The 16,499-nt window shown below is 40.0% G+C and overlaps 1 protein-coding gene across 17 annotated transcripts in view; it reads right to left on the bottom strand.

The window, feature by feature from the left end:
• Positions 1–16,499, bottom strand: part of Unc80 (unc-80 homolog, NALCN channel complex subunit) — a 178,232-nt gene that overhangs the window by 94,104 nt on the left and 67,629 nt on the right. For all 17 annotated transcript variants that reach the window (XM_039084598.2, XM_063268134.1, XM_063268135.1 and 14 more), the window contains exon 23: positions 6,928–7,140. In XM_039084598.2, coding sequence (XP_038940526.1) covers positions 6,928–7,140 — 213 coding nt within the window. The remainder of the gene's footprint in view (positions 1–6,927; positions 7,141–16,499) is intronic.

Genomic DNA, 16,499 nt, shown 5'->3' with positions numbered 1-16,499 from the left:
AATATCTCTCAACATCAATTCCCCAATAAAAAGATACAGATTAACAAACTGGATATATAACGAGGACCCAGCATTTTGCTGCTTACAAGAAACACACCTCAGAGGCAAAGACAGACACTACCTCAGAGTAAAAGTCTAGAAATACACTTTCCAATCAAATGGTCTGAAGAAGCAAGATGGAGTAGCCATTCTAATATCGAATAAAGTCAACTTTCAACCAAAAGTCATCAAAAAAGATAAGGAAGGACACTTCATATTCATCAAAGGAAAAATCCACCTAGATGTCCTCTCAATCCTAATTGTCTATTCTCCAAATAAAAGTGCACCTACATACATAAAAGAAACCTTACTAAAGCTCAAAGCACACATTGCACATCACACAATAATAGTAGGAGATTTCAACACCCCATTCTCATCAATGAAAAATTCATAGAAACAGAAATTAAACAGAGACATAGACAGACTAACAGAAGTTATGAACCAAAAGGACTTAACAGATATTTACAGAATATTCTATCCTAAAACAAAAGGATATACCTCATGGTACTTTCTCCAAAATCAACAATATAATTGGTCACAAAACAGGCCTCAACAGATACAGAAAGATAGAAATAATCCGATGCGTCCTATCAGACCACCATGGGCTAAGGCTGGTCTTCAATAACAATAAGGGAAGAATGCCCACATATACATGGAAGTTGAACAATGCTCTAATCAACGATTACCTGCTCAAGGAAGAAATAAAGAAAGAAATTAAAGACTTCTTAGAATTTAATGAAAATGAAGGCACAATATACTCAAACTTATGGGACATAATGAAAGCTGTGCTAAGAGGAAAAGTCATAGCTCTGAATGCCTGCAGAAAGAAACAGGAGAGAGCATATATCAGCAGCTTGACAGCATACCTAAAAGCTCTAGAACAAAAAGGAGCAAATACACCCAGGAGGAGTAGAAGGCAGGAAATAATCAAACTCAGAGCTGAAAGCAACCAAGTAGAAACAAAAGAGACTATACAAAAATTAAACAAAACCAAAAGCTGGTTCTTTGAGAAAATCAACAAGATAGTTAAACTCTTAGCCAGACTAACCAGAGGACACAGAGAGTGTGTCCAAATTAACAAAATCAGAAATGAAAAGGGAGACATAACTACAGAATCAGAGGAAATTCAAAAAACCATCAGATCCTACTACAAAAGCCTATATTCAAGTAAAGTTGAAAATCTGAAGGAAATGGACAATTTTTTAGACAAATACCTGGTACCAAAGTTAAATCAGGAACAGATAAACCATTTAAACAACCCCATAACTCCTAAGGAAATAGAAGCAGTCATTAAAGGTCTCCCAACCAAAAAGAGCCCAGGACAAGATGGGTTTAGTGCAGAATTCTATCAGACCTTCATAGAAAACCTCATACTAATACTGTCCAAACTATTCCACAAAATTGAAATAGACGGAGCACTACCGAATTCCTTCTATGAAGCCACAATTACTCTTATACCTAAACTACACAAAGACCCAACAAAGAAAAAGAACTTCAGACCAATTTCACTTATGAATATTGATGCAAAAATATTCAATAAAATTCTTCCAAACCAAATCCAAGAACACATCAAAACAATCATCCATCATGATTAAGTAGGCTTCATCCCAGGCATGCAGGGATGGTTTAATATATGGAAAACCATCAACGTAATCCACTATATAAACAAACTGAAAGAACAAAACCACATGATCATTTCATTAGATGCTGAGAAAGCATTTGACAAAATTCAACACTCCTTCATGATAAAAGTCCTGGAAAGAATAGGAATTCAAGGCCCATACCTAAATATAGTAAAAGCCATATACAGTAAACCAGTTGCTATCATTAAACTAAATAGAGAGAAACTTGAAGCAATCCCACTAAAATCAGGGACTAGACAAGGCTGCCCACTCTCTCCCTATTTATTCAATATAGTTCTTGAAGTTCTAGCCAGAGCAATCAGACAACAAAAGGAGTTCAAGGGGATACAGATCGGAAAAGAAGAAGTCAAAATATCACTATTTGCAGATGATAGGATAGTATATTTAAGTGATCCCAAAAGTTCCACCAGAGAACTATTAAAGCTGATAAACAACTTCAGCAAAGTGTCTGGGTATAAAATTAACTCAAATAAATCAGTAGCCTTCCTCTACACAAAAGAGAAACAAGCTGAGAAAGAAATTAGCGAAACGACACCCTTCATAATAGTCCCAAATAATATAAAGTACCTCAGTGTGACTTTAACCAAGCAAGTAAAAGATCTGTACAATAAGAACTTCAAGCCTCTGAAGAAAGAAATTGAAGAAGACCTCAGAAGATGGAAAGATTGGCAGGATTAATATAGTAAAAATGGCCATTTTACCAAAAGCGATCTACAGATTCAATGCAATTCCCATCAAAATACCAATCCAATTCTTCAGAGAGTTAGACAGAACAATTTCCAAATTCATCTGGAATAACAAAAAACCCAGGGTAGCTAAAACTATCCTCAACAATAAAAGGACTTCGGGGGAATCACTATCCCTGAACTCAAGCAGTATTACAGATCTTTTACATTGCATTACATCATAACTATCCCGTAAACATGTTTTACAGACTATTTGAAAAGGCCAAGTCTGTAACAATTGTTTAGAGACAAACTACCATCCCCACACACTACCTCCACCCCCACCTTAATTACATTTCTCCCACCAATCCTGTTTTCTTCAGTATGACATATGCCTTTAAGATTTCTTTTTTAATATAGCTATTCACTGAAAACATTTAGGGTATAATTATCCTGCTTTAGGTTTCAGGTTTTCTGGTGATACATACAACTCTATGTTGCAAATTAATAGGTGGAATAACAGATCAGTTCAGGCCTCACACATTCTGTCTGTTTTGTAGACACAGGAAAGGATAAAGAGGTGAATCATCTTGGGGAATACCCTATAAGACACATAAAGTCAACATAGGATTGATTATTAATCATAGTGAAGACCAACATGAAATTGGTATTATATGACAGTTCTTTTTCATTATATCAAAACAAGGCCCAGAGACATCTTTCTCAAAGAGACACTATGCACATCGGGTGAATGTGTTTATAATTTATGCATTCTTGTAAAATTCTCCAAATATATTCTTATGTCCTGTTTAATATTACCATCAGAGAAGGTCAAACTCCTGAATAGTTCCATAGGTAGTACCATTTTTGTGTTTGTGAAATAAAGACTTTTATGGATATGGAGCTCACTGGTTAGGCTAGACTGACTGGCTAATAAGCTCTGGGGACCTCCCTGTATCTGCTTCTGCAATCCTGGGAAATCAAGTAAGTGCTACCATGCTTGTTTTTTTTTCTTGTGTGAGTTCTGCAAACTGAATTCAAATCTTCATTGGCAAGCACTTCAGTAATTGGGGTATCATACCAGCCTTAGTTATTCTTATTTTAATATTCTAGTGAAAGGGTAGCATATCATCCCACACTGAGTAGATGTAGATGCAGGGAACTTAAAAAAAGAAGCACAAAGTTAATGTTTCAGTACGAAAAGAAGTTTAGAATTCAGGCTGAAGAAACTGGAAGCAACTCAGATATCTCTCAACTGAAGAATGGCTACAGAAAATGTGGTCCTTTTACACAGTGGCATATTATTCAGTTATTAAAAACAAGGACATGTGGGGCTGGAGAGATGGCTCAGTGGCTAAGAACATTGACTGCTCTTCCAGAGGTCCTGAGATCAATTCCTAGCAACCACATAGTAGCTCACAAGCATCTGTAATTGAATCTGATGCTCTCTTCTGGTGTGTATGAATACATAAAAATATATGCATAAACCCTATAAAAAAGGATATCACAAATTTTGCAGGCAAATGGATGGAACTAGAAAATTTCATCCTGAGTGAGGTAACCCAGATCACAAAGGACATGCATGGCATGTATTCACTTATAAGTGGATATTAGTCAAAAATTTCAGAACACTCATGATATAACTGACAGACTTGAAGAAATTTAACAAGAAGGAAGGCTCACGTGAGGATGCTTCAATCCTACTTAGAAGGGGGAACAAAATAATCAAGAGAGGCAGTGGGAGGGAGGGAATTTGTTGGGAGAGGGGAGAGGGAAGAGGGGGAAGTATGGCAGGATCAGTTATCAGGGGAGACAGAAGAGAAGCCCAGAGGTCCAGGAGAATGAAGGGAAATATGCAGCTGAGGGGCATGGGGGCAGAGGCAACCCTAGAAAGTCCCAGAGACCTGGAATATGAGGAGCTCCCAGGACTTAATGAGGATAACCGTAGCCAAAATGTCCAACATTTGAGGAGATGAGACCTGAAGAGACCATCTCCTGTTGATAGACAGGACCCCAGCGGAGGGATGGGGGTCTTTAACACACCTTCAAAATTTTGACCCAGAATTATTCCTTTTGAGGGAGAGGGAGAGGGAGAAGGAGAGGGGGAGGGGGAGGGGGAGGGGGAGGGGGAGGGGGGAGGAGGAGAGGGAAACAGGAGGAGAGAGAGGGGGGAGGGAGGGAGGGGGGAGAGGGGGAGAGGAGGAGGGGAACAGGGGGAGAGGGGGAGGGAGGGAGGGGGAGAGGGGGGGAACAGGGGGAGAGGGGGAGGGGGAGAGGGGGAGAGGAGGAGGGGAAGTGGGGAGAGGGGGAGAGGGGGAGAGGAGGAGAGGAGGAGGGAGAGAGAGAGAAAGAGAGAGAGAGAGAGAGAGAGAGAGAGAGAGAGAGAGAGAGAGAGAGAGAGAAATGGAGCAGAGGCTGAAGGGAAGGCATCCAGTGACTGGCCCAAGACTGGCCCAACTTGGGATCCATCTGATGGACAGACACCAAACCCTGACACTATTACTGATGCTATGTTGTACTTGCAGGAAGGAGCCTACCATGGCTGTCCTCTGAGAGGCTCTACCAGCAGCTTACAGCAGCAAATGTATATACTTACAGCCAACCATTGGACTAAGGTTGGGGACCCCTGTGGAAGAGTTAGGAGAAGGATTGAAGGAACTGAAGGGGATGGCAACCCCATAGGAAGAGCAACAGTATCAACTAACTGGGACCCCTGGGAGCTCCCAGAGACTAAGCCACCAACCAAAGAGCATACACAGGCTGGTCTGAGGCCCCAGGCGCATATGTAGCAGAGGACTGCCTTGTCTGGCCTCAGTGGGAGCAGATGTACCTAATTCTATAGAGACTTGATACCCCAGGGAAGGAAGATGCCTGTGGGGAGGGTTAAAGGAGGACCACCTTTCAGAGGTGAGGGAGATGTGAAAAACTCAGGGAGGGGAGCTGGGAGGGGGCAATATTTGGGATGTAAATAAATAAAATAAATAATTTAAAAAAGAAAGAAAGAAAATGAAAAAAAATTCAGGTTCAGTATCTTTGGTTCCCAGCCTAGTGAACCTTCAGCTAAGAATTATGAATATTAATGTTATTCCAGGCATATGGTGGCAGGAATTTAGTAAAGAATTTTTCTTCCTTGTGTCTCTATGGCTCTGGGTATCTTTGTGTCTCATGATATAGTTTTTGCTTATATGTCTTGACTGTGTAGACTCTTGTGTTTAATATTACAGAAGCGCAGCAGAATGTAGGAGAAATATAATGGAGTTTACTCAACTTGCTGGATTCTCAAGGCGAGGTGGCGCCACATAGGAAGGAAGTCTTTTCGATAAACCGTACAACAGAATCAATCCCCCAAAAGGCAGTGCCAAGAACTGATCACGAATACTAGCATCAATAAAGATGACTGATATTTATGAAACATACCTTACTTTGTATTGTTTTGTTTTGATTTTCATATAGGATGGTTATATAAGACAATTAAAGGAAAATGTAATAAAATAGAAAGGTTTACAGGCAGCCAGCACATGGTCTTGATACAGGGCATGCCTTCTGAATTAGTATGCAAAAGAGACAAGAGAAGACTAGACTCGGACAGCCCTGAATCGGCGGCATTAATGGATACACTCAGCAGAGACATTTGGGGAATTAAACCTGTAGCTTTAAGCATTCTGTAAGGATACAGGGGTACTGAGCTCTTTACATGCATTTGTGTTTCTTTCTGCTTAAAATTAGCAGAAAAAAACCTTGATCTTCCTGAATTTCTTTTTATCATTCATCTTCTCCCTTCCTGTAGTGAGGAAGTTGGCATTGTAAGTGTCCATTAAATCAAAACTCTTAAAACAGTCATTCATTTCTTAGTTAGTCATTCGCATGCAAATATACATAGAATGTATGTCAAAGAAAGAGAAAAATCTATCAGAAAAGTAAAGGGAAGTGACAATGGGCAGTAAGTAGGCTCGGGGAGGGATATCATTTCTTCAAGGGTATAGCCAGTGCTATGTAGCCCATGTTCCGGTAAATAACCTCCCTTATAGTCAGGGTCATGCAAGCACCCACAATTAAACTCAGTGAGTCAAGAAAAATAATACACCAAAATAGCAAGGGCTAGTTGGGAGAAAGAAGAGTTTCAGTGGGAAAGAAGGAGCGGAAGGAAATAGTAGAGAACAGGAAGTGGAAGTGCTCAACGCCAGATGTACATATGTAAAGTTGCCAAAGAGGAAAACCACAAAAAAATTAAAATAAAAAAAAAATCATGCTTGTACTGATTTGGCCACAAAGATGATTTTTTTTAATTCAGCAATTAAAATCGTCTTTGGAATGCAACATGGGAGATGAAAGACTGACTGTTTCAACTACATGTACAATGGCACACTATTGCCTAAACCTCGGTGTCCTTAACTGTAAAACCATAGAGCAATATTTAGCCTTATAGATTCCCTGGGGGAAATTAAATGATTGCTTTCTCCCCAAAGTGATCATTTAGTATTTGGAATATAACAGATAACTGTCTGTAAAGCAAACTCATTCAAAGAAACTTCATCTCACTCAAATGCCCTCAGTTTTACAGAAGAAAGACGAGAGCTCACATCTCCCCACTGGTAGAAGAGCTTGGCTGCGTTCCACTGAAGCTTCTGATTCCGCTTGTTGCCCACGATGGGAGACCTGCCCCGGGAAAGGCCTTTCTTGGTAATGTTCACGTGATGCCCTTTCATCCACTCGGGCCAGTTGCCTCGGTTGCACCGGTGGACAAAACGGGCGCATTCGAGGAACAGAGCTGCTCTGGCCACCACAGGAGCTTCCTGAGAGGGTTAAGGAAAGAACAGTATGGGATTAATGAAGAGTGGGGGCTGTCCCAAAAGCTGTTGTCTGTATGTGGGGTATCTTCTAGCTGGGCTGCCTTGTCTGGCCTCAGCAGGAAAGGAAGCACCTAGATCTGCAGGGACTTGAAGTGCAAGGGTCAGGAGGGGGAGGGGGATACCCAGGAGGGCCTCACCCACTCAGAGGAGAAGGGGATGCAGGAATGGGGGAATGGGGCAATGGCTGTGAGAATGGGGCAGTGAGGGGGATTCAAAGTAAATAAGTAAAAAATTAAATTAAATTAAAAATATACACACATATATAAGAAAGAGCTCAGGTGGAATGACGGAGTTTCTTGGCATAGTCAGCCCAGATGTTTTGACATGGCTTGGCCACATTTCTCAGTATGGTATGAACAAAATAGCGAATAATCTGGAAATAAAATCTCCAAGGCATTGTGGACACTGAGGAGTTAGTTGTCCTAAGAGAGCTCTGGCCACTTTCATCTTCTCAGTTCACAGCTGATCCCATGCTTTCACTAAATATTTGTAATTAATTTTTTATTGAAAATAGATTTAAATAGATTTTTCCATACAATATATTCAGATCATGGTTCTCCCCTCCCGTATCTCCTTCTGAGATCTTCTCCAACTCCCCACCCAAATCCACATTTTTTCCTTCTCTCTCTCTCTCTCTCTCTCTCTCTCTCTCTCTCTCTCTCTCTCAGACAGGCATCTACAAAGTAATAAAATACAAAATTATGTAAGATAAAATGATAACAAATAAACCAGAACAGGCAACTTGAGTGTATGAGTGAATGAAACTTCTTGAAAGTTTCAAGAAGCTTCCAAACACACACAGACACACACAGACACACACAGACACACACAGACACACACACACACACACACACACACACACACACACACACACTCTCTTAAATTTTTAACATGAATAAGCAGATACTCCTTTTGTAGAATGAATCTTCCTTCAATCGTGGTGTTTTTATATTAGCCCTGTACTGGTATGTCATCTAAGGCTCTTTCTTGTGTTTCACGAGGAGAATGGCTGTTTTGCACACTTTGAGCATTAGAAAAAGGAAGAGCAGGCTTTTGTTGAATTAATCTTTTTTTCCTGCACAACAGATTAAATTCTGCATAATGAACATCATTTACTTAAAACTATTCAAGAAAACAGGAAATTATTTAATTGATAAATGAGAAACAGAACTTTTTTTTTCGGGAAAATAAAAAGCAGGATTCCCTTTTGTCATGCAAGGATGTGGTTTTAATAATAAAAGTGGTAGCTTTGATACCCTGGAAAAGAGAATTATATATTTTAATCTTTAAAAGCTAACAAGAATGTGCAAAGAGGCAAGGGGGAGGGGAAGATGGGGGAGGAGCAGAAGAAAAAGAGGAGGAAGAGGAGAAGGAGGTCATTAGTAGGTCATAAGAAAAGTGTAAAGTATCACCTTGTATCTTTATTTGTGCAGGTTTTTTTTTTTTTTCTTTGTTTTGTTTTTTGTCACAATACTGACATCACTTCTGGGCTACTTAGTAACTCAGTGACAGCAGATTTTCAGTTGAAGAAAAATTTTTTTCGTTGTTTTAAGCAACAGATTTCTAAACAATTCAATCAATAATGTTAAAATAGACATTAATTTATAGAGATTTATGTTACAGTTGATATATTACAAATTACAATATATACTTGACTCTATGCTCAGGAAATGTAAGCCATGTTTGCTACCTGACCATGGTCTGTGAAGGCAACACACGGTATACATTCCAATGTTCTTCCATATCCACATATATGCTAGCTTTTTCTTTTTGTATTTGCATTGTCCTAATTTATATTCAAAGACCTTACTATAAGAAAAATTTGAGGATGTAGGTAGAAACTGTTTAAGAATAAAATATCAGTAAATACAATTTTTTTTTTAAAAAAAGCACATGCCACATTCTTTCTATCATCAAAACTTATAACAGTTCCACAGAATGAAAAAGGATGTGCAATCTTTGTGACTTGGTTGGAGATGTCCAATCATCTCCCAGTCTATTCCCATCTCAAATGCTGGACAATCTAAGTAACTCAAACAAGCAGCCATTTTCCAAATATGAAATCTCTTTTCTTTTTCTTTTTTTTTTTTCGGAGCTGGGGACCGAACCCAGGGCCTTGCACTTGCTAGGCAAGCGCTCTACCACTGAGCTAAATCCCCAATCCCCCAAATATGAAATCTCATATCTTCTCAATGTTCCCATGACCTATGGCCATCAGTTCCCTTCACCACCTGGCAACTCTCCACCTATAAGATTCTGGCTACTTACTGTCTCCGGGGAGAAATCTTTTTTGTTTTAGTGCTTTTATAGATGATTAAAGTAAATTGTAACTCTCTTGTCTGTCCCTTAAGTGCAGGTATCAAGAATTCTATTGACATAATTAAAAAAATTTTTTTAAAGAAAAATAATGACGGTAATGCATCATAGAAATTCTAGTTAAAGCCATATTTACAGGGGATTTAATTTTGCAAACCTTGTTGACAGGAAACAAAGGGTTAATATAGGTGAAAAAGACAAAATACTAGATGAACACTGTGCTCAGAATCTGTTTCTAATACACGAGTGACAAGTGATGAAAGTGTACAGAGGCCGAGACTTGGAGACAGGTCGTTGGGACTCTCATTTGTCATTCCCAGGAGTCTGAATCAATGGCATGGGTGTTCTGGTGCCATTCCTCATGGTCTGAAGATCGAGTCTTTCTGTGTAAGAATTTACTGGGTATGTCAGACATGCTTGGCTGTATCTTAAAAGGGCTGAGACATCTGTTTCTAGAAATAGATGCTAGGTAGGAGGGCAAGGCACTGTCCTAGTTAGGGTTTTACTGCTGTGAACAGACACCATGACCAAGACAACTCTTATAAAAATAACATTTAGTTGGGGCTGGCTTACAGGTTCAGCGGTTCAGTCCAGTATCATCAAGGTGGAAGCAGGGCAGTGTCAGGGTAGGCATGGTGTAGGCTGAGCTGAGAGTTCTACATCTTCATGTGAAGGCTACTAGCAGACTATTGGCTTCCAGGGAGCTAGGACGAGGGTCTTACAGTCCACACCCACAGAGACACATCTACTCCAACAGGGCCACACCTCCTAATAGTATCACTTCCTGGGCTGAGCATACACAAACCATCATGACCACCACTGCAAATTTATTTTTTGCCTGTCAGATTGTGACAGATTCACAGTATGAACCAATGTGAACTCAATGCTTAATGTCAGATGACAGGAAAAACACCACTGGCTGAGCACCATACAGTCAACTCTGACTTTAATGGGGTTAATGGTAAGACATAACTCGGTCTAGGTGCATGGGGGAGAGAGAGTCCTTCTACACTCCTAACTGTGGGCTTATGAAAGAATGAAAGACAAGTGGATGAATGCATGTGAGGAGGTATAGAAAGCTTAAATTGTTTTAGTTATAGTTTTTAGTTCTCCACTTTTAAACTTTAGCATGATAAAACCCAGACGTTACCAGCATATAGTTATTTGCCCTGGGAATTTGAAGTTTGGAAATGCTATTCAGATTGATTCAAGGGTATTTTTTTTTTTTATACTACAACTTGATGCAAAGGGCAGGGTTGATTCTGATGGACTTGGCACATGCTATAGAATCCACTATCATTGAGAACTGCCACTGCATACATGAATGGACGATAGCATGGGGTCATTCAAACACTGGCCTCTGTAACAGTAGTCACCATGATCTTGACAGATGGGAGAATTCCCTAATCACGATAGTGTGACTTAGGTCACTTTCCTGATCATTGTATGTGCATATCCCTGATTCTGTTTTGTTTTGTTTTGTTTTGTTTTTTGTTTTTCTTGTTTATTTTTTTATTTTTTTATTTTTTTTTCCGGAGCTGGGGACCGAACCCAGGGCCTTGCGCTTCCTAGGTAAGCGCTCTACCACTGAGCTAAATCCCCAGCCCCTTTTTTTTGTTTTTTTTTTTTCCCCCCGGAGCTGGGGACCGAACCCAGGGCCTTGCGCTTCCTAGGTAAGCGCTCTACCACTGAGCTAAATCCCCAGCCCCTTTTTTTTGTTTTTTTTTTTTCCCCGGAGCTGGGGACCGAACCCAGGGCCTTGCGCTTCCTAGGTAAGCGCTCTACCACTGAGCTAAATCCCCAGCCCCTTTTTTTTGTTTTTTTTTTTTCCCCGGAGCTGGGGACCGAACCCAGGGCCTTGCGCTTCCTAGGTAAGCGCTCTAACCACTGAGCTAAATCCCCAGCCCCTGTTTATTTTTTTAATTAATTAATTAATTAATTAATTTATTTTTCAGAGAGGTTCTCTCTACTGAGCAGTGGCTGTCCTGGAACTCACTATTGGCTGGCTTTGCACTCAGAGATTTGATGCCTGTGTATCCTGAGTAACGGGACTAAAGATGTGTACCACCAAGCCCAGCCTTGTGAGCATTTCTTTGCAGGAAGTTGTGGGGGATGCTAAGACACAAAGTAAGGGATACAATTACGCATTTGATGCTAAGCAACAAGAATAAATACATGTCAGCAACAAAATCTAAGGCATTTTAGCATGGATGTGGCTGTGATGGATGTATTTCAATTATAGTTTTGAAAAGTAGAGATTTGGTGAGGCAGGACTATAGAATACCCAGAACAGAGGACTCTTCCCGGGCACTGAGGAAAGCCAATGGTTCTCTTCTGACGGAACTTAACTCTTATGGTTCAGTTCAATCAGCTATGGCATAATGGAGAAGGCTGATTTCACATAATAAAGACAATCTGAAGTGGGGTAATGAATCAGGCGAACACTGCATGGCGAGAAGAGACGACCAAGCATTAACAGCATGTTCATAATGAATGCCAAAACTGGTTTATGGAGACAAAAAGCAGGATATAAGTGATAATCAGAGGAAATGGGAAAATTGGGGGTATTTTACTAGGGAGAGCTATAGAAAGGGAAGGAGGAAGAAAGGGACAAATAACTCTAAGGGTGTTTTTTAAAGACATTAAGGAATTATAGTATCTTCTATTTAGCCAAATTACATTATATATGCATTTATATGTATGTCTACACATACACATACACAAACACGCACACACACAAACACGCACACACACAAACACAAACACACACACATACACACAAACACACACATACACAGACACACACACATACACAGACACACACACACACACGCACGCGCGCATACACACACACACACACACACACACAAGTGGAACAAAGTTATACCACTTAGGATGACAGTGTTCCTCATAAGAATCATAAACTATCTAACAAAAACCTAAGTACCAGGCACGAAATGCCTTCTTTAGAGTTGTTGGTCTGAGTGGTCTAAGAGACATCATCCCTCAGGGGAAAAAAAACCCACCAAACACCAACCAAACAAAATCACTAATAATATCTGTTGGTTTTAGCCTTGGCTGCCTCTCAGACATTGCTGAAGGCACCACGCACTTAGGACATAGGATTATTCAAGTGGGATCTGACCTGAAAATCTCCCCCTGAGTTCTAGCTTTCATAGTACAAGAAATTGCTATCCAAGTGTCCACGGGGGAAAGCAACCAAAACTCCTACCCAGTTGTGGCACTTATGAGTACAATGATCAGCATGGCAAGATACTTCTAACCGTGACTCTCACATTTTGGTGGTAACCAACAGCTGGCTAATTTGACATTTAAAGCCTCAATAACCAAAGGGAAATTATGGTTGGTATTGGAAACCTAGTACCCAGCTTCCTGGAGCTACTGAGGTCCAGGAAAAAAGCCCACTACTGCCATTTTACTAGATCAGTGTAATTCCTAACTGCATTTAATAACATAACCTTACATCCACAAATAAGCGTAACTGTTATCCCTTGTATGGTGTGAATAGAAATGGCCCTAGAGGCTCACATATTTGCAGGCTTAGGGAAGGCATTAGGTGTAGCTTTACTGGAGTGAGTGCAGCCTTGTAGGAAGAAATCTGTCACTGGGGACAGGCTTTGGAGTTTTCAGAGGAAGGGAAATAAGCTCTGAGCCTTAAAGACTTAAGGACATGGGGCAGAGTCTAAAATCATGGGGTGAAGGGCTCTGGGTGATTTTACAGACTTAAAAACAGAAGGAAATTAAATATAAATTAAATTGATATTGAAAAATAAATTAAATTGCACAGAAAGGGAAAGGTTACAGAGCTGTCTTGCTAGAGTCACATGAAGTCGTGAGATTGTCACTGTGCAGCCTGAATTTCTTGAACATTCTGCAACTAGAACACTTCATGCACCAGACACTTTTCCTGTTTCTGGTTCTTATATTTCCCGTGGATTTTAGGATTGTTATATCTATTGAATGTTTCCTTTGTGAAAGTGAAACAGAGAATTGAGATGCTAAACCAAACAGCTGGGCTGCCTTTTATCTGGGGACCTAGAAATATATTTACCAGGACGCAACAGTTAATTGGAGGGCATAATTGCAATACATTCCTTCCCTTCGGGGACTATACCTTAGCTCATTAAATGAGAAGAAACCTCAGTGCTACATGGGAACTACCTATTTTTGAAAGCTAAATATTTTATGATGGTTTCTGGGGCATCACATAATTTTTATTGCCTTACAATAAAATATAAAATGTTTGCTGGTGTGAGATATATGTTTATTTAAAGCCAATGGGAATAAGCAATTTTTTGTGGGTCTCAGTGTGTGTTAGAATCTTTTTGCCTTTTTTTCTTTTTTTGCCAGAGGGCATATGGTTCTGAGTCAATGTTTATTACTTTGCTGGTATTGAATTCTCTCCCTGGCCGAGATCACCCAGTAATAGACTCGTTACCTGACAAGCTGTCTCTATGTACTTAGTAGTAGCTGTGGGCAGGCTGGGGTGGGCATGATCATTATTCATTCAGGTCTGGATGGCCAGTCATTTTCAGATTTACTCAAGTCATGGTCATGCTTTGGGTCAGTATTCTAAAGAACAAATGAAGTCTTTTATTTTATACAATAGACTGGGAGTCCTTTATACAAAGGACTAAACTTCCTTTCGTTTAAAACACCTAAAATGCTATATGAATTTCTAATTTTGCTTTTCTTTGTATTTCTAAGGTGAGACGGGAAGATGGCAGAGGAAGAGGCAAAAGCACAAACATAGAGGGGGGTGGGATAAGTTAGCAAGCATTTGCCTTGATGGTTCTTGGTCCACAAGTTCAATATCTAGGCTCAACTGGTAGGGGTCTGGCCACACAGTTTTATGTCATGTTAATTCTGCTTGCTTGTTTGGGGTTAAGGGTCTCATTAGATAGCTCAGGCTAGGTATCCTGAATGTTGTGATTATAGGAATATGCCTATATAATATGACTTTTTATGGTGTGCTAAAACTGACCTTTTACAAATTAAAACATGAAGCACTGCTCTTGAAATTTAAAATCCAAAAGATAGGCGAAGCATAGATGAGTTGAGTGTTTTTGTTTGTTAGCTTTGTTTTGTAACACTATTAACTTATGGGTCAGATCATCACTGTTTTTATGGGTGGCATCTATGAGTAAAACATTTACCAGTATCTTTGGTATCTGTGCCAGTATCTACTGGTGGAGATGCCAGTAGTGATCTCCAAGTTGTGGAACCTCAACTTCCCCAGACCTTAGGGAATATCCTGTGGCAGGCAGCCTTACCCTGCACTAAGAATGGTGGGAATGAGGCTGGAGGAACTGCTAAGCATTTAAAAGAACTGGTTAACCTTCTGGAGTGCCTGGCTTGATTCCCAGAGTCTGCACTGTAGCTCATGACCATCTGTACCTCCAGTCCTAGAGAATCCAACATCTGCAGGCTCCAGGAATGTGCATGGTATATGGACATACATGTAGGCAAAATGCCCGTACACTTACATAATTAAATTAAATTAAAGACCCATGGCCTCAGGGCCATGAAAGAGAAACAGTTGGGTAATATATGCTATCTGAACCTTTTTCTAGGATACAGTACTGAGAGAAAAAGAAATGAAATTGATAAAGGAGGCTGTCAAGGTCAGGGGATAAAATTAGACCTAGCATTTATCTATAATTTCCGCAAGGAAAGATCAGAGGAAATATGAGGTGCCTTATATTAAAGAGATACCACCTGAGAATTTTCCAGAATAAATACAATATGCCAAGTGTATAATTTAGAGGCCTCATGAGTTTCTAGATCAACAGTTCTCAGTCTATGGGTCATGACCCCTTTAGGCCAACTGACACGTTCACAGGGAACACCTAAGACCATCAAAGCCACCAGATATTTACATTATAATTCATGACAGTAGCAATATACAGTTATAAAGTAGGAACAAAGATAAATTTATGGTTGGGGTCAGCACGACATGAAGAACTGCATTAAAGTGTTGAAACATGGGAAAGTTGAGAACCACTGCTCTAGAAAAATATGGCAAAAGCATTTTAGTGAAACTGTAAACTATCAACAATGACTAGAAGATATTAAAGGTGCTTGGAATAGAATCGGTCTCTGTTACTGATTGCCAATAAGAAATATTAAGACAGAGGGATGAAATAATATCTTAAAAGGGCAGGAAGGACATTTCAGCTTATGACTTGCAACAATTCTGGCAGAAGGAGCTTCAAGTTGAGGTCAAAACAGAGTCATTTACAGAAAGCACAGTGCCTGAGAGAGCTATTCCAGTTGACCTCCGCATCCCTTCTGGTGAGGCATACTTACAGAGGGAACATGAGTTTGCAAAAAACATTGAAGTAAAAGGAGAAACCCGCAATGGAATTTGCAAAACTTTGGGGACATTGTAAGCATAAGGATTTAAGTTCTGACCCCAGAATGCACATCAGCCTAGGTGTGGTACAATTTATATGTAATCTCAGGGCTTCTGAGGTATGAGACCAAAAAAAAAAAATCACTGGAGCTTGAGGGCCAGCTAGCCTGGGGTAGCCTGTGAACAACAGATCCTCCCTCAAATGGGAAGCAAGGAGCAACACCAGTGTTGTCTTCTGACTTCTACATGTGGTGGCACATATGTGCTTATACTGACATATGAATATATGCTCCCCTGCATGCACAAATGTGCACGCAAACACACACACACACACACACACACACACACACACACACACACGGGGTGGGGAGGCAAATAACTCTACAGTAAAGGGATAGACAAAGATACAAACTAAATTGTTTATCAAATCTATGTAAGAACATCTTAAGCCTCATGTTGAAAAAAAAAGTCGGACACTCTGGGGCACCAGACTGGTAAAAATAACGATGTAAACAGGTAAAAACATAAGTAAGAACACAAGTGGAAGAACTTTCATTATACAATTGCACCTGTGGAGATTTCCTACCATGGATATGGGTTTTACACCAAA

The sequence above is a fragment of the Rattus norvegicus genome, chromosome 9 (assembly GCF_036323735.1).
Source record: "Rattus norvegicus strain BN/NHsdMcwi chromosome 9, GRCr8, whole genome shotgun sequence".
Lineage (NCBI taxonomy): Eukaryota > Metazoa > Chordata > Mammalia > Rodentia > Muridae > Rattus > Rattus norvegicus.
Note: the sequence above shows the minus strand (reverse complement) of the source record. Positions and strands in the feature narration are given on the sequence as shown.